General features: G+C 34.9%; 1 protein-coding gene across 2 annotated transcripts; it reads left to right on the plus strand.

Moving 5' to 3' along the window:
• Positions 1–349: 349 nt before the first annotated feature.
• Positions 350–18,644, plus strand: LOC106054414 (phospholipid scramblase 1-like). Of its 2 annotated transcripts, XM_013210253.2 has the most exons (10): positions 350–639; positions 4,465–4,535; positions 9,601–9,708; positions 11,068–11,145; positions 11,397–11,473; positions 14,768–14,895; positions 15,218–15,341; positions 16,175–16,277; positions 16,732–16,790; positions 17,294–18,644. In XM_013210253.2, exons 2-10 carry the CDS (start codon positions 4,490–4,492, stop codon positions 17,333–17,335), a joined length of 765 nt encoding a protein of 254 aa, XP_013065707.2. In that variant the 5' UTR covers positions 350–639; positions 4,465–4,489; the 3' UTR covers positions 17,336–18,644. The 2 variants fall into 2 exon arrangements, with proteins under 2 accessions (XP_013065707.2, XP_013065706.2); XM_013210252.2 differs by lacking the exon at positions 350–639 and having other exon boundaries at positions 4,264–4,535.
• The last annotated feature ends 1,161 nt before the right edge of the window (positions 18,645–19,805 follow it).

The following is a 19,805-nucleotide window of genomic DNA, read 5'->3' on the forward strand; positions in this document are numbered from 1 at the left end:
AAGGTTTGATAGAAAGCTTGCGATTTCCCCGCAATTTGCGGTGGTCAGGTTGCGAATGCCATAAACCGGTTCTTAGCAAACTCCTAAGAGAGAAATAGAAAACAAAGTTGGTTATCAATGTTCTAGAATACAGACACATTTTAATTCACGTCTTCCCTGCTCCACTAACCTAACCCAACCGGGCCTACCCTCGCCAAGGGGAAAAAACATTTAAAAAACAATTCCTATACGTTTTACTAAATTTCCATGCGTCATTATTTATAAGGATAGACTATCACATTACGTCATAGCTCAGTGCATCTAGGTTGCAGAAACTACGAGCCAGTGTGGATGCGGATTATTGACGGCAATCCTGTGACCCGGGAACGCAGCTGTATGACTCTTGGCCTAGAAATTGTCTCTTTAATTCTGTTATTTCTTGTGACACAGTCCCAGATAACACACCAACACATACCCAGCCTAGGTGTTTACATTAAGCAATACTGTCCTCTCAGCTGACAGAGGTGTCGATCTATTGGCTCATTCAATCTGCTAGAAAGTTGAGTTACACATTGATCTTGGGATTAAAATCTACTAACTAGTGATACTTTCTGTCCTTCGCCTGTTTCATTGTTTTAAAAAGACACGGAAGCAGTACAGGTAAGATCTCAAGATAGTTTGTTTCAAGAAAAAGATGAAAACATCTAGTGTCATTAGTGTCAACTAGATCTAGATCTAACAGACGTCTATCATTATTGTTATTACAAAGCTTAGATCAGGGCCGGGCTTAAGAATAAGCAAACCAGGCAGCCGCCTAGGGTCTCCGATTGGTTTGATGAGTAATTTTAATTTTTTTCTTTCCTTATTATTTTTATTTTAATTTCATTTGAAGCCACCAAATATCTAAGGCCGGTCCTGTTTAGATCAACTCACACTGTCTGCCTGCAGCAAATTTTGTACACGTTATTTCTCCCACACCCATTTTCGGATCAAGTTGAAACTTTGCATACTTATTTATTGTACCTAACAAAACATGAATCAATTAACTAATTGCAAGTTTGTTTAAAAAGTATTTTTTGCACGTTTTAAAACAACTTTTTTTTTTTTTACCTCCGTTGCGTAGCACTTAGCGTTCGAACCGACAGGTAACCAATTCAAATCCCGTTGAAGTCTGACATTTATTTAAATTAAGATGTCCCCGAGACCTAACCGTTATCTGCACACGGAATGCAAGGTTTGAAAGGGGAACTTTACTTTTACCAAGTTTTGTTCCTCCAAATGGGGCCTAAAACTGCCAAGGTAGGTTACGTAGGCCTAGGGCCGTATTTACATTAAACATACAGTTACATACTGCATGTAGACAGTTATAAAAGGGCATGTCTTGTACAACTCTAAACTAATGTTATAGACGCTCCTTTAGATTTGAAGATTATTACATCCTAGTTTACTTCCTAGCTTACATCCTACTTTATACCCTAAATTAATCCTATCTTACCATACATCCTAGATTACATCCTAGCATACATCCTATCTTACATAGTAGCCTACATTCTAGATAATACCCTAGCTTACATCCTAGCTTATAGCTTTTATTCTAGCTTAAATCCTAGCCTATAGTTTACATTCTAGCCTACATCCTAGCTTACAGTTTACATTCTAGCTTACATCCTAGCTTAAATCCTAGCTTACATTCTAGCTTATTGCTTACATCCTATCTGATATCCTAGCCTACATCATAGCTTACAGCTTACATTTTAGCTTACATCCTAGCTTAAATCCTAGCCTATAGCTTACATCCTAGCCTACATCCTAGCATACATATTACATTCTAGCTTACATCCTAGCTTACATCCTAGCTTATAGCTTACATCCTATCTTACGCCCTAGCTTATAGTTTACACCTTATCCTAATTCCTAGCTTAGATCCTAGCTTATAGCTAACATCCTAGCCTACATTCTATCTTACATCCTAGTCTATATCCTAGCTTATAGCTTACATTCTAGACGCATAGGCCTAAGTATTTACAGAGATCCTTAAAAATGTATCAATTATTTTGAAATAGAAAGATATGTACAAGAAATCTATCCATCCCAGTGGCACTACAGTGTACAAAAATCTATCCATCCCAGTGGCACTACAGTGTACAAGGTATCTATCCATTCCAGTGGCACTACAGTGTACAAGGTATCTATCCATCCCAGTGGCACTACAGTGTACAAGGTATCTATCCATCCCAGGGGCACTACAGTGTACAAGGTATCTATCCATCCCAGTGGAACTACAGCCCATGGAAGACCCTAGCCTCCTTCAACACATCCTTAGAGTCAGACCTCTCTTGAATTTTTCGTCTTCAAGCTGTTAGCTGTTATAGATCTACCTCTACATCATCAAGACATCGCATTTGTGACCTGAATTGGGGTCGGTGCCTTTTGGTTTTTGTCGGTATACTATTTTCGATCCCCTGTTTTCTGACCTTCTTTCAATGTGACCTGCCCAACGCTGACCACATTACACCCTCGTAAACCTCAGGCCACAGAAACAGATCGCAAGGTTCTGTCATAGTGTACATGTACTTTTTTACTTCCTAAATAGTTAAATGTTTCTACATGTTCCTACTTGTGGTTAGATAAATATGAATACATTGTACTTCTGCCTGATCGTCGCTTGTCATTCCAACGTTCTCCTTTCTAATGTACAGGATGGTCAGCGTTATGAATAGCCAAATTAAATACAACAGTTATTCCCCCTACCTACCTTTAAGTACGCCTCCGCCGTGTCCTTATCTATATAAATACATACTTCAGTGCTTCTCAACTCTCTACTTTATGGCTATTCTGAGCATTTTCAGGTACCCACTCTCCCAATACTATCGTCATAATTCAACATAACAATCAACATTTCATTGTTAGCTACCTTGTTCACTATTTCAAAATTTCTTTAAAAGTACCCCCACCTCACTTTGTCACCACGCGCCCCAGTATTGCAAAGCGTACAATGACTCCAGGCTGAGAATCGCTCCACCTACACCACTGTCATTTAGGAATTAGCTCCTTTTTTAAATCTCCGCACATCGCTTGCTAGCTCTACGCTATTTGTAGACATTAATAGAAGGTTTGTTAATCATACCTGTAAGTAGACCTAATCGATTGACGAGATCAGCGTTTCTTACATTGTACAAACACAGCTTATGTGGAATAGGTGGAGTCAAATACGTAGTGAGGGGGGTCAAGAGGGCACGCCGCCCTTTGAGCCTTTTTAGGGGAGGGGGGGTGCGCCAAACGCAGAAATATTCTAGATATTTTTGTTAGGTAATACATTTCAAGATTAGGCTATTTGTATTATTTTATTATTTAAAATTATTAAATACTTTTTATTTATAAGCCTATATTTCTATGTGATGTTCATGAAAAATGGGGGGGGGGTGCGCCAATAATATAATTTTTCTTTCCCCGTGCTAACTTTTTCGTTTTCCTGACTGATTCAGGCAACCCATTCCTTGCTCTAAGGCCAATAGGAAAAAGGAGCACTAATAAGAACTCAAAACTGTATATGGAATAAGAAATCGGCCCTTATTTTATGTCACTCTGAGTATTTATTTATGTTTTTATATTTTTGAATTATTCAGTATTATATTTTTTTTTTAGTCTTCTGTCCGGAAGTGTCGTAACGTTTAGTGATTATTGTGTTGTTATCAGTCAAAGTAAACATTCATTTGTTAAGTTATTATCTGGTGACTCTTTTATTAAATTTCGAGCGAAATAAACTTAGAAGAATACTTTCTAACCCTTTGAAACCTAATCAAAATAATTTCCCATTTATCTACGTCTGTGATATTTCTGATCACTTGACTATAACGTCAATCCCATTTTCTCAAGAGTAAAAAAAATGTATTTCAATTTAATTTATGACAAATTTTGAATAAGTATAAGGTTTTTTTTTCTTTTTATTGGTTATTATTTAATTTTTAGACAATTAATTTATTGACTACTTTTTAAATCATATTATTGATTGCTATTTGATATCCAGCAAATTTCAAGGGATTCACAAAACGCACTGAAGGAGTTTTCGGTATTAAAAACGTATCGGGTATAAGCTTTGTCGTATATTAGAAAACCTGGGTATATTTAGAACCGTTGTCCTAGACCAGCGATTCCCAAACCTTTTTTTGTCTTATAGATCCCTTGGAAGTCTTCGTAGAACCCTGGGGGTCTACATAGACTACTTTGGGAATCACTGTTTTAGACACACCCAGACATGTTATAAACACATTTCTTTTTTAAGTCTAATAGAATAGTTGATCAATTGATAAGACTGAGTTCAAACGGGTTATAGGTGCACATAGTTACCCTCTCTTACAGCAGTATAAGCTCAGTGTTGAATGTGATAAAACATTGTGCTATTGAACTCTTGGAGGAAAAGACATAAAATATTTCTATTGTTTGGGATAGACGCTACTAAAACAAAAGAATGACTTCTGCCAACAGATACAAGATAACAGAACAACATAGGATGGATAAAAACAGAACTGTCGTCACAAGGCAGCCCACAAATGAAAGTAAGTCCGTCTTTATGCTCAGTCTAATATGTAGTTCTTTTTACAAAGCTTATATCAACTCTGTCTGTCTGTCTGCCTGTCTGTCTAGTGAGTTGATATAAGCTTTGTATAACTAGCCCACAAAATGAATAGCGGCAATAGATTCGATACACATTTGAGTCCAAAGGAAAGCTCACTGCCGATAACAGACGTGAATGGCGAAAAGAGATTCTTAATTAATCGCAGACTAGCAAACAACGGTTATGTCTGCTCTGGGTGTGGCAAAATATGTAGGTCGCAGCTGGAGCTGCGTTGCCATGTGAGATACTGCACTCTCTTCGGACTCGAAGACAAACGTTATAAATATACTTACTATTAAATTGATTTAAGAGAAAATTATAAAAATAAGAGAGAGAGAGAGAGATGGAGAGAGCTGCGTTCGCTTAAATTGTGCATCATTTTGTTGAAAACACAAAAAGTGATGATGTGTTGTAGACTTAAATCCTTGCAGTATATAGTGACTTTAAGAGTGAACTCAGGTCTACACAATGCCTACCTCTGTCTTCAACTAAATCTGTTGCGACAGTCGTTATTGTCTCAAACAATACCCTCACGCTTGACTGCACATCGAGGCCACTAGGTTTAGTAGGTTAGAAAAGATTCAAAATACTATTCCGTTCTCAATCAGTTGTCCAGCCAAACTTCGGCTTCAGACTTTGACCAGTTGTTGTGTGGCTCTAACAACTGGATGCTCATTGCCATGCTGAAAGATGTCTGAAGAAAGCGTTAGCGTAGACATACAATATCCTGCTGACGTTAGTCTATTCAACACTCTGATACTTAAGGCGAAGGCCAAAGTCAAATACGACATCGGAGATCTACTATTTGCCCTAAATTCTCCGAAGTGAATCTTAAAACAAGAAAAAAGTTTATACGAAGTGTAGTTGTAACAATAGGTTTGGATTAGTCATGTAAATTAAGTTTGCAATAGATCAAAGCAAATAACAATAAATCTGTGCGATTGGAAATATTTTTGCCAATTTTGTTTAGCGCTATTTCATACTTTTAACTTTCTAAATACGCCATATCCTATCACTTATCTGGACCAGTTGGGAAAATGAAGCGGGGGGGGGGGGAGAAAGAAAGGGATATCTGAGTGAATTTTACGGCAAGCGTTTTTGAAAAAGTATTTATTTAAATAAAAAGGGGAACGAGATCAATTCAAACTCATGACTCAAGCCGACATTCTAACCACTCTGCTAGTGAGGTACGTATGAAAATAGAAAATATATTGTATCTATTATTTGTTTCAAATATACTTTAAAGTGGCGACCTATATACGGACTAATTCAAACTTTACCACTATCGTTCTCATCAGTCAAGTACAATTTCTTTACGTTGTTCGAGATAGCTAATAAAATAGCAAATTACCAATAGTTAATTAACTAATTGTTTGATTTTTTTTATTGATTCTTGTGTTGTCAGGTAAAACAAATGATTGTGCCCAATTTCAGCTTGATCCAAGATAAGGTGTCGGAGTAATAACGTGTACAAACGTTTTACCAGATAGACAGACGGACAGAGTGAGGTAATCTATGCTTTGTAAATAAACGCTTGTCCTTCTTCGCCAAGGCTTGCAAAATGTTGGATTGACTATCAATGTGAAAAGAAATTCTGCATTAACCTCCTCGCAATAAAATAATCACTGAACAGGACATTCTCATAGAAAGCCAAAACCTGCAAATGTAAAACAGTTTGTCTGTTTGGAATGTACCATATCAGTAAATGCAAATTATACATAAAATACTGAGCCATAATCTCCAAATACAAAAACAAAATTTAATAAAATACTCAGAAAAACACAAAGATAAAAGCACATTCCTCGTCCCATATTCTAGGACAAATTTGTACAAATGCTCCTTCTTCCCTAGTGCTATAAGAGCATGGAATGGGTTGCCTGAGCTAGCCAAGAAAACCAGTGACTTGGCAGAATTTAGGTCATTGGTTAACATGCATGACTAGATGCAAGGCGCGTAGGACGTAATCAGTTTTTTTTTTTTAAAGTAACGTCTGTATAATACAAGATGTCAACTTTCAAGAACTAGTATACCACTGAGAGGACTTCTACTTACAAGTTTACAGTGCTGGACTCCTTCCCTCAGATATAATTGCTTCCAAGTTCTGAACCTTATGTTCCCGACATATCAATAAAGCTGAACTCCTTCCACCTTCGCTAAGAAAGTATCACCAGGTGATTGTTTGACCACATACCAGATTTTGTATTCCTGCCCTTGTCACAGATGAATAGTATCAATGAAGCAGCAAAAGAGTCTGAACTACAATGGGCTGGGTATGCTTGAAACGAAGCAGGACGTTTTGGCGCAAGGCCGTTTTGGCGCGAAATACATTATGTACGTTTATTGTAATATTCTTTAAAAAGAAGTATGCATAGCTATGTTTTGCATGGGTGTTTGTGTTAAGACATATTTTTCACGTACAGAAGAAGAAATATTTGTGTCCGCTATTTTGGGCATTTAAGTTTGTTATTTAGTTATTGTTAAATCTCTAACATTACACAACACCAGGCTGCCATCCATACTTCACAGTATGCATGCATGAAATAGTCAAAATTATTAAGTTATTAAGACTTTTTTTTTAGTGGGAGCAAAGGGGGTGGGGCTAGAATATATATTTTGTTTGTCTCGGTATAAAATAGCTATATATACTGCACAATTGCTAATAATAAGTAAAAATATAATACATGAACCATGTTTCTCAAAATACTAAAGTTAAGTATTCATGAAGTAAGCAAAACCTTTATATTTATAAAAAAAACAATTCGCTGGACGGTGTTAGAATTCATACTATACATACAATATTATGGTAGAGTGAAATAATTATTGTTATTGTTATATCTCGCGCCAAAACGTGCCCTGTGCCAAAACGTCTCGCGCCAAAACGGCGACGCCAAAACGTTACTTAACGGCTTGAAAATCGCCTCTTCAAATGACTTTTTTAAAAATGGGAAGCAGTTTGCTGGATAAGTGCATTCAAGGGATTCAACACAAGCGTTTATAAAGACACTCTTAAGAGATCCCTCAAACAATGTGAAATTAACATCTACAATTGGGAAAAGTTAGCCCTTGATTGCTCTTCAGGGCGTGAAGCCACGAGTGTCGGTATGTCGAGATATGAGGTGAGACCAGCCACCAGAAAAGAACGCAGATCAGAAAAGAACGCAGGTCAGACAAGAACGCAGGTCAGAAAAGAACGCAGATCAGAAAAGAACGCAGATCAGAAAAGAAAGCAGGTCAGAAAAGAACGCAGATCAGAAAAGAACGCAGGTCAGAAAAGAACGCAGATCAGAAAAGAACACAGATCAGAAAAGAAAGCAGGTCAGAAAAGAACGCAGATCAGAAAAGAACGCAGATCAGAAAAGAAAGCAGGTCAGAAAAGAACGTAGATCAGAAAAGAACGCAGATCAGAAAAGAACGCAGATCAGAAAAGAACGCAGGTCAGAAAAGAACGCAGATCAGAAAAGAACGTAGATAAGAAAAGAACGCAGATCAGAAAAGAACGCAGGTCAGAAAAGAACGCAGATCAGAAAAGAAAGCAGGTCAGAAAAGAACGCAGATCAGAAAAGAACGCAGATCAGAAAAGAACGCAGATCAGAAAAGAACGCAGATCAGAAAAGAAAGCAGGTCAGAAAAGAACGTAGATCAGAAAAGAACGCAGATCAGAAAAGAAATCAGGTCAGAAAAGAACGCAGATCAGAAAAGAAAGCAGGTCAGAAAAGAACGCAGATCAGAAAAGAACGCAGATCAGAAAAGAACGCAGGTCAGAAAAGAAAGCAGATCAGAAAAGAACGCAGATCAGAAAAGAACGCAGATCATAAAAGAACGCAGATCAGAAAAGAACGCAGGTCAGAAAAGAACACAGGTCAGAAAAGAACGCAGATAAGAAAAGAACGCAGATCAGAAAAGAACGCAGATCAGAAAAGAACGCAGATCAGAAAAGAACGCAGATCAGAAAAGAACGCAGATCAGAAAAGAACACAGGTCAGAAAAGAACACAGGTAAGAAAAGAACGCAGATCAGAAAAGAACGCAGATCATAAAAGAACGCAGATCATAAAAGAACGCAGATAAGAAAAGAACACAGATCAGAAAAGAACGCAGATCAGAAAAGAACGCAGGTCAGAAAAGAACACAGGTCAGAAAAGAACGCAGATCAGAAAAGAACGCAGGTCAGAAAAGAACACAGATCAGAAAAGAACGCAGATCAGAAAAGAACACAGGTCAGAAAAGAACACAGGTCATAAAAGAACGCAGATCAGAAAAGAAAGATGACATTACAAGCGGTTATCTATGCAATAGACCAAACCGTCCTATGCCATGCGTGCGGCCAGCTTTTCAAAACGAAGATTGTATTTCCTAAACATCATAGAGTATATATACTATTAGATTGTTGCTCATCTTCGATCATGAAGTAGCAGCTATAGGGTTAAACAAACACGCTTGCCGGCAGAAAGAAATATAAAAAAAAATAAAAAATTCGGAGAAGGGTTAAAAATCTTGGTAATTTTTAGCTATGTCTTATATAAACAAAAAATAATATAAAAATATTAAAAGAAAGCGCAAAAAAAAAAAAACAACTAAAAAACAACAAACAAACAGGGTTTATTGGAAATTCATTAAATTTATTTTCTTCTATTACTAAGTTTGAAGACATTTTGTTTTAATCAACTTTTATATCGACATCGTGTTATATAGTGTGTTATTTGAACATCCGGCAAGTGTGTGCGTGTTTCACTAAACGAGACAAGATTAAATGAAACGAATATTGCAACTCTCTCAACATGACACCATATATACATATTTGTTTAGTGTAGTTTTGACCCAGCACCAATTTTTAACTAATAATATACCTGACTATTGACCTCTATCCTGCTGTTGGTGCAAAACTTGACAATACGACAAAAGTTCAGATTGCCTGATTGCGACTCGTTACAATTTTTAAAGTTAAATGTAAAGAAAAAATATTGATTCTAGATTTATAGTTTTCATATGTTTTTATTTTATCTCCAGTCGCACTCATGCCATTCCCTGGTCAGTTTCAAGGTTGTCCACCAGGCTTGGAGTACATGGCGGCCATTGATCAACTTATTTGTAAACAAGAGGTCAGTTTATTTGAAGGTTCGTTTTTTTTTTTTTAATTATACTGGTATTAATATATTTGACAATCACATATTTCATCGTAAAGAAAAATGTCAAATGTGTGTGTGTCAGTTTGTGTGTGTGTTGAGTAATATGAGTAAGCAACATTTTTAAGAAGTCTTCAATATTCTAAACTGAGAACTGCTGATATAAAAAAACAAACAAACCTTTTTTACCGTTAGTAATGTGCATGTCCTACCCTTTTACCGTTTGTAATGTGCATGTCCTATCCTTTTACCATTAGTAATGTGCATGTCCTACCCTTTTCCCGTTAGTAATGTGCATGTCCTATCCTTTTACCATTAGTAACGTGCATGTCCTACCCTTTTACCATTAGTAATGTGCATGTCCTACCCTTTTACCATTAGTAATGTGCATGTCCTACCCTTTTACCATTAGTAATGTGCATGTCCTACCCTTTTACCATTAGTAATGTGCATGTCCTACCCTTTTACCATTAGTAATGTGCATGTCCTACCCTTTTACCATTAGTAATGTGCATGTCCTATCTTTTTACCCAAGCATCTTACAGTGGTGCCCAGCATATGGCTGGCGGGCGAAATCCGGCCTGTAACGCGGTGCTGTCAGTTTTTTCATTAGACTTTAGATGTTTTGTAGCTTAAATGATAGACACCATTGGGCTGGGTGCTAGAGCACTAGCAGACGTATCTGTCATGGACGTCCTTCTCTGGGACTAACAATAACACGAATACCAGCATGATATTTAGATGTAGTGTTGGTGTCTCTTTAAATAAATAAATTAGTAAGACTTTCAGTACATTGGTAAAGCTTGGAAGACCTTCTGTACATTGGTAAAACATATGGGGCTTTCTGTACACTGTTAAGGCACTGGAGACATTCTGTACATCGGTAAAACTTACAAGACTCTCTGTACGCGTTAACACTTGGGAATGCTTCTGTACATTGGTAAAACCTGTTACATTGTAGAGGCACTAGAGACATTCTGTACATTGGTAAAACTAAGGAGACTATTTGTACTTCTGTACTTTGGTAAAACCTGTTACATTGTTAAGGCACTAAAGACGTTCTGTACATTTGAGACTTTCTGTACATTGATAAAATTGGGACATCTTTCTGTACATTGATAAGACATTGTGACATTCTTGCCCTCTTCTGAGACAAGAAGAGAATGTTGGTTGTATTTTTTTTTATTGACAACACAAAAAACCAAAATACTTTTGACTTCTAGTATTTTTTAAAATTCAAATATGAGTCAGAGAAATTTGTTGTTATTCTAGCACGAGGACATGTCTTGATTAAAACCTAACCCTGAAAGATTCTATATGACAAGTCATTCTATCGTTTTCTTTGTTTCAGTTTTGACGGGTATAGAAGCTGTTAACAAGTACCGTGTCTTCAATACATTGAACCAACAGGCGTACTGGGCACTGGAAGGTCAGACAGAATGTGTGGCATACATCAATCTATAAGATCACAAAGGATTCAGTCCTTTAAAATAAAAAACAACAAAGATAGGCTACTTGTTTTCAGTTGTTTGAGTAATATAGATTTATCTCAAATTAAGAAAGAGCACACATTTTTACCTTTTTTTTTCAGTCAAATTTATATTCAGAAACTATTTTCCAAAGAGTTTCCTGTCGAACTTCTAGACATATGTCTTAAACATCTCATTTTTTATTTCACAGAGTCTGACTGTTGCAACAGAATCTACTGTGGGCCAAACAGAGGATTTGTTTTTCATATTACAGACAACTCACAACAGGTAGGCTCTACAAATGCTCAAAGATTTGAATAATCACTGTAGGCATGTATGAGGACTTTATTTCAAGGACATAGAAAAAACTTCATGATTACTATTATGGCTGTTATACTTAGATTTATTATTATGACTATAGATTATAACAAACAGTCTGCTCTCAAAGCAGAGATGAAAAAATGGCACAAATAAAAAAAAAACAGCTCAAATCCAGTTCTACTTGACATCATGTTCCTTGAATAATTTTCTATTTGTTTACAAGTAAAATATTCAATCCTAACAGTTAGATTAACTGACTATAATTTAGTATCATTGTATTAGATTAACTGACTATAATTTAGTATCATTGTATTAAGAAGATGGCATTAGGTTTATCATTAAATATTGTCCGTTTACTTCAGCAGGCGTACTTTCTAAATTCTATCCCAGAATATCTTGTCTCTTAATTAGTGATCTCTGTGGAATCTCCATATTGATGAACTTTTTGAACAATCAAGCAAAACATTAGGGTTTATTAAAAGACACTTTAACATATCAAACATTAACTTAAAACTAAAATGCTACTTAACTTTAGTTAGGCCAATATTAGAATATGCATCCTCTGTTTGAGACCCCTCAACTCAAGAAAACAAAGAAACTAGACCAAATACAAAATAGAGCAGTGAGATTTATAACAGATGAATATTCAAATTTGATTAGAGTAACATCATTAGTAAAATTAATAAACTTAGAGACACTTCAGGACCGAAGAATAAAAACTAAAGTAGTTAGCTACAATTACATAAAACACTAAACCATCATTTACACATAGAAAAACAAAACCTAATGAAATTCTCAGAAAGACACAAAGATAGAGGCACATTCCTTATTCCTTACACTAGAACAAATTCATACAAGTTCTTCCCTAGTGCCATTAGAGAATGTAATGTGTTGTCTGAAACAGCCAGGAAAACCAACGACTTAGCAGAGTTTAAGTCATTTATTTAACTCTTGGAAGTAGATTGACTCATGAAATGCGTAATTATCTTCTTTTTTTAAAGTTACGTCTGTAATGTATATCTACCATAGTACTAATAATAATAATCCAGTTATGTCCCTTTAATAAATACTGAAATTAAAAATGAACTACGGCTAATAACTTCAAATGATTATGATTACTTAATACACTTAATTTTTACATCACATGTTGTTCCTTAGTTTTCCTTATACGCTCAGACATGCATCAAAGAACTTGTTTTGCTTGTATCTCAGGTTCTTAGTTAATCTTTATTATTTTGACTGCTTTATTTTTAGATTAAAAAACAAACGAATGTATTAGTATTGACTAATCCTACAAATAAACAAGGAAGATAGAACAATGTCGTTTAGATTGAAAAATAAAGTTCCCCTTTCAGACCATGCAGTCATCTAGCTATAACTGTCCCATCACGAACTTAAAAAAAAAAAAAAAAAAAAGAAAACTGGCCTTAAAGCTTCCAGTGAGAGAAAGCATGAAGAGCAAGAGATAAAAAAAAACTATTCTACACCCAGATTCGAACCTGGGACCCTCAGTGCTGAAGCCAAGCTTTTTACCACTCACCCGCGACTGCCAGATCAATAAATGATTGCCTTTAAATCTGTCAGAAATGTTTAAGCTGTAGAGGCTTACGTTTTTACTACTAGCAAGGTAACAATTTAAGTTCATACTCACTGATTTTTAAAAATATTTTTGTTTTCTGTTGTCCAGATAATAAACATATGTTTATAGCATACCATGTATAGACAGAAAGTATATTTATATTTAAATAGGCTATATTTTTCATTTATGCAGAAAATAATACACAAAATAGCATTGACCTAAACGGATGTTTTTACATTCGGAAACCATTCCAAGAACTTTCGTTTCGATTGTTGAGATGACATATTTAGACAAAAGTAATAACTGCTTTCATCCCTGTAGCATGTGTTTACAATCAAAACTGTATTCTTCGCTTGCTAGCTGTCTCTGTATTATCACCTTCACTTTCATTTATTTATTGGACCGTGGTGGCACCACACAAGATTTGTCGACCATCTTTCTCCCTTCTTCTCTGTCCTTTGTCTTGGATAGAATCTCTTTCAACGGCAAGCCCATAGAATTATCTTATGTTGTCTTCCATCGCTTTCTCCTTTTTCCTGGTTCTGTACCTTGAAGGAAGGTCTTTGCGAACCTTGAACACCTTGTAATATGGCCATAGAGTTTTAGTTTATGTTTCTTGACAGTACTTCTATAGATTTGTGAAAGTTGAACACTGAACGCTCAGACTTAAAGAAGAACTCAAGCCTTTGAGAGGAAATGCTTCTGAAAATTGCTTTGTATCAAATACCAGAAGAAGAAGAAGATAAACGAGTTTGTACTTTTACAAGTCAACTCTCTGGCTGACAAATAGGAAGAACTCCTCAATACTGTGAAGAGACGAAAGCTGAGCAGGTTCGGTCATATTATAAAAGACATGACTCATTTTCAAAAGTCATCCTTCAAGGGAGTTCCAAGAGGGGACTTCCAAATAAAAGCTGGCTGGACAATGTAAAAGAATGGACGGGCCTCTCCCTTGATATCCTGACCGGTAAAAGTGGAAGGATTTGGCAAAGCAAACTTTCACAGCACCCAAACCACGACAGTCGAGAGACAGATGATGTTGATGATCTTATACTTTTTTTTTTTGCACATTTCCCTACTAAAAAAGATCAATGTATTTTAAATTTAGATGAAAGTAAATCTTTCAATCTTTACAGCCAGTTTTCATTTTTTAAGTTCATGGTGGGACAGTTATAGATACTGCACCCCTTGAAACCTCCATGAATCTATGCTTCAGTGAATGCTGGACTTCATCAGCAGTGGTACATTGAATTACAGATTTAAAAAAAAAAAAGAAGAAATAAAACACAGTTTATAATTTCTCTAAAATTGATTTAGAAAATGCCACAAAAGTCTCTCAAATGTTTCTCAACTTTGTGACTATTCTAAGAAATCATGCAGAGGTTAATTAATTCTGGACAAAAAACTATCTCAATTAAAATAAATAATAATGATAATAAAGCTTGTCTTCGAAGATCAATGTGGAATGCAGTATTGCCCGTGGCTACGCAGCCCCAATTGTAATCTACATCTACTATTTTGCCACATCCAGGGCAAGCATAACCATTGTCCGTCGGTGATCGATTAAGATTTTATTTTGTACTAATTTACATAAAACTATATTTCCATTTTTTTTTTAAATTGTAATGGTCATTGTAGTAAAGAATTTGCTATAGTACATTTCAATGACATTTGAATGACAGGATGTCATGACTATTGTGAGACCATTTCTCTGCTGTAAAGGTTGCTGTTGCTGCGCTGATGGTTGTTGTAAGTACCCAATCTACGTGAATGATAGGGCTGGACAATTACTGGGAATAGTTCGCATGATGTAAGTCTAGAAACTGGTTACCGAATTATGCAGTACTTAATAATTAATATTCATTCATCTATTAGTATTTCCTAGCTGTTGGCTACTATAAGATTCCTAATGTTTAAAGTCCTAATCCATTCTAAGTGACAATCTGGTCAAATATTTAATTTATGGCCATTTTTTTACACAAAGCCAACGTCTTTTCAATGATTAAAAAGATGCACGAGTTTACAATTCAAGGCTATATACTTGTCATTTAAACTGATTAAAGTAACATACAAATCCTAATATTATTCATGCATACATATGTATAATGTTTCATTCTCATTACCTGCTCTAGGAACTCGTGCTGGACACCACACTTTGGCATCTTTGACCACAATGAAGTATTGCTGTACGAGATCTGGGGACCCTGTTGTCCTTGTCAATGTGCATGTGGCTGCACTGACGACATAGAGTTCCCGGTAAATTTGAAAGTTTTAGAGTTGCCTACCTTTAGATCCTTTACTACCAAGAAACTTATTTCGTAGTTTTCAAACGTTTCTCCAGAAATGAAGACTTCTATGTCCTAGCCTAGATCTTATGCAGGATGTCAGAGGATGAAACTAAGGAGGCGCGGTGTGGAAAAGCGCTTGGCTTCCAAACCGTAGTCCGGGGTTTGAATCCTGGTGAAGACTGGGATTCTTAACTTCAGGATCTCTGGGTGTCTCTGAGTCCACCCAGCTCTAATCGGTACCTGATATTAGTTGGGTAAAAGTAAAGACGGTTTGTCGTTGTGCTCGCCACATGACAGCCTCGTTAACCGTAGGCCACAGAAACAGATGACTGTTACATCATCTGCCCTATAGACCATAATGTCTGAAGGGGGACTTTACTTTACAGAGGATGAAATTCAACAGGATTTGAATTTCAGAGACGTAAGTCCAAAGTGCATAGCACCAGTCCATCCAGTCATACATTTATTTGTAAAACGTCATTTGATTTTATGATTTAAGCATGTTAAAAAAATCATCTAAGTTCTTAGTTAGTTGTAATTTATGATATAAACTAGGTTTATTATATAAAATCCAAGTATTTAAAAAGACAATTTTTCATTGAAAGTTGTTCAAGCTTGAATTATAATTACTAATTTAAATTTAAATGACAATTTAAAAAAAAATTACATTGTCATAAAGCCTTTTATCTTTTTTAGGAATAAGAATATTGACTGCTACAAAATTTAGTGATTTTTATTTAAAAACGCCAAAAACTACTTTTACAGTTTAGTCTTTCATCTTTTCATCTTTTGTGTCTGCAGATAAAGAGTGTTAAGGACAACACTCAAGTTGGTACCGTGAGTAAAGTATGGGCAGGAAGTTTCAGAGAAATGCTCACTGATGCTGACACATATAGTGTCAGATGTAAGTATAAACCTGTTTACGTTATAGCTAACCTACTGTCTAGGTTGGGACATTGAAGGGCTTAACGTTGCTGCTATACTTTTGTTCATTTTGTAAGCAAACTCAGCAGAAAGAGTTTCAAGTGAAATATCAAAGATAGAGGGATCTAATCTTAGCTTAAGCTTTGATTACAGACTGAATGTGGCCATAGTTACACCTGGAATGAATGCTGATAATTTGAATTATGTTTATTTGGTTGCAAGAAATTTAACCTGATTAGTAAAGGTTCCTAGACGCTTCTTAAACTGGGTTACCTTATACAGCCAGCTACACATCATCTAGCTACCAACTATGGTGGTGGAACTAATGAGTAATCATTATTGATATATTGAGATGCAGTTAGATATGATTACTTGAATTATACATTTGAATGAATAAATTCCTTTAAAAATGCATATTTTGGTTAAATCAACAGTTCCTGTAAATCTTGATGTCAGACACAAAGCGTTGATGTTTGCCTGCATATTCCTCATTGTAAGTCTTTATTCTTTTTCCTATCACAGGCATGACTATAATTTTAAAAAAATTCCTACTGAGATTGGGTCAGTAACTGAGAGATACTTTGCCAAAGGGCACTCAACCTTGATGTTTGATAGAATGAATATCCTGCCCCAAAGGCAAACTAAGTAATTAAAACCATACATGTTTCCAATATTTTTTCTTAATCCCTCTGGAAAAAAGGCTTAGATTTGAATAAAGCTGATTTAAGAATTCAATTAAAAAATATCACATTTTAAATATTTTATTGTTTTATTAAAACTCATTGTCTCCTCTTTGCTCATTTTTTCCTCTTCTCTTTTTCTTTGTCTCTCCTTGATTTCTCTTTCAATGATTGTTTATTGCCTTTTGCAAAATTAAAGGCCAAGTAAATGAGCTTTTTTTTAATCATTGTTTAAAAATCACTTTTTGTTTCTGAAATATGTTGCCAACTTTAGTTTATATCTAGAATGTAACCATTTGGTTTGATTTTTCCCCAGGACTTTGCTGTCTTCGAAACACAGAAAAACAATAACAAATAAAAAAGATCTAAATCAGCTCCATAAATACAAAAGACAGCTACTATCAATATATATTTGATGAGTGTAAACCTATTAACAAATTACTCTGTAATGTCTCTGAGTCTGCTAGACAATTGTGATGTAAAAGACAATACAGTAAGTCTAGGAGGTATTCAGTATATCTTAAATATTTTTGCTAGTAGTAAGGTATTTGGGTTGTTTTACTTACCTTCTGCTTATAGTAAAACATACAGTTTTAAAGCTAATAAAGAAGATATACATTTGGTAATATTGTTTTTATTCATAGTCATAGTGTAGCACTATCATGCCTAATCTATACTTTCAATATACGTTTATTTTCAAATTACACTAAGGCAATCAGTTTGAGCTACAATCATAATGCCATTTTCAATTATTGTGTGAACTCCTATGAATATATTTACAAACTATCAACTAAATTGTATACAATTAAGTTTGGATAACAAGAAAAACATAGAAAAATACTTTTAAAAAAATAAAAGCTTATATTACGCGTAGTTGTATCAATTAGTTTGGATCAGTCATATAATTAAGTTTTGTAATAGATCTAGACTAACAATAATAAATCCAACTGTTTATTTTAGCGCAATTTCATGCTTTTAATTTTCTTAATACTCTATGATCCTATCACTTTTTATTGGATTTGTTTGAAATGAGTGAAGTACGTCTGATAAAATGGGTTATCTGGATATCACTTTTTAAATACATTTGAATTTGATAAAAAAAGGGTGAATGACCTGAATTCATACTGAAGGGAGGCTTTGTTAAATGTAAAACTATAAAACAATTGGCTACATGCTAGATATTGAAATAGCCCTTTATTATGTCATGTCATGTAAGATTGATTCATTGATTGTTTGTCTTTAGAGGTGATTGTCACCTTTTCATCCAGTCTACAAAAGGCTGTTTATTAAATGAAGTTATCAATAGTTTGTGTATGTTTTATACCTAAATTTACTCACCTTTTTTTTTATATTTCAATTCTTGACAATATTGAAAGATATACTACTATACTTTTATTTGTAAACTTTATTGTAATATTTTTGTCCTTGTTATCCAATATATATATATATATATATATATACTACTTTTGAAATAATTATATATTTTATGTAATATATACATATATTTAAACTACTGTTAAAATAATTAGACATTTTATACTGGTATGTAATTTTATATAGAATAGTTATAAATAAGTGCTGGAAATGTATGCAATTAGTATAATCTGTTGTAGAAAACTATAATTTCAATATTTATTTTGGTAATAAACATTTTTTGTCTTTCATAACTTTTGTGTTTAATTATTTCAAATTGATCAACTGAATATGAATGAGTAATTACAACACACCATCCATAAAAACATGTTGGACTTGAATAGTAACAAAAGACATTTACCTACCTCCGAAAATCCCAATTTCAACTACTCAAGCAGGGGCGTAGGTAGGAATTTTTCATCGTTTGAGGTCCGGGGGGGAGGGCTTGACCTCTTTGGGGGCCCCTGCATTTTGCGTAATATTTAATTTTTAATGTGAAAAACACTCATTATGTTGAGTGGGGCCCTGAGGAATTTTCGAGTTCCCCCACCCTAGCTACACTACTGATCTCAAGCATTTGTTTCGTGTGAGATGTAAGCACATATTGAATGTAAGCACATATTGGATGTAAGCACATATTGAATGTAAGCACATATTGGATGTAAGCGGACTTTGACGTGTCTAGATGGGGGAAATTGGACAACCAGATGAACTATGAATAAGTCCTGTATTAATTGTTGTGAGACTACAAAACTTAAATGTGTACGTCTTGTGTGTTTTTGGCAATGTAAGCTTTTGGAAATAGTGAATAAATGAGGAAAAAATAACTATAAATTTAAAAGCCAAGATAGATTGTTAGATCAAATCTATATGTTGTGGATAGGCTAACAGATAGTTCTACAAGTTGGACAGTTATTACAATTCGATTGTCCAAACGTCCTTTATTTTTGTGATCCAAACTGTTGCCACTTGGACAGTGGTTGGTCAAGTTATTAGTTTTAGATTAGTTTATTAGTTCATTTTAAATGGACTTTTCCAACAAAAGATGTCTCAAGAAAGACAACCGCTAGCAGCTCCATCATAACTACATCAAGTGGTAGTGACGTGGGTGACTGCCCATTAACGTTTACAATAGAAGCACGTCTGTTTCTTACTCTATCAGACTGTATCATCAGCGCTACTTTTGTTGACTAGGGAACGTGATAAGTATCAAGATGTCTGTGTGTAGTCCCTCAATAGTGCTGTGGCTGTTCCTTTTTTAAGGAATGTTGTCGTTTTTTAATTAAAATTAATCCATGCAATCCTATTCGTTTTAAAGATCAATGAAGTAGTCTTGGCATTTTTTTTTGTATCACATTTTTTTCTAGTTTAGCTTTGGGAACTATTTTTTTTTAGTTTAGCTTTGGGAACTATTT

The sequence above is a fragment of the Biomphalaria glabrata genome, chromosome 10, assembly GCF_947242115.1.
Source record: "Biomphalaria glabrata chromosome 10, xgBioGlab47.1, whole genome shotgun sequence".
Lineage (NCBI taxonomy): Eukaryota > Metazoa > Mollusca > Gastropoda > Planorbidae > Biomphalaria > Biomphalaria glabrata.

Excerpts from the sequence above, each read along its gene's own strand:
- LOC106054414 (XM_013210252.2), top strand. The coding sequence starts at position 4,448 with ATGACTTCTGCCAACAGATACAAGATAACAGAACAACATAGGATGGAT. Across the intron at positions 9,709-11,067 it reads AGAGGTCAGTTTATTTGAAG|TTTTGACGGGTATAGAAGCT; the intron begins GTTCGTTTTTTT and ends TCTTTGTTTCAG. Across the intron at positions 14,896-15,217 it reads CTGGGAATAGTTCGCATGAT|GAACTCGTGCTGGACACCAC; the intron begins GTAAGTCTAGAA and ends TACCTGCTCTAG.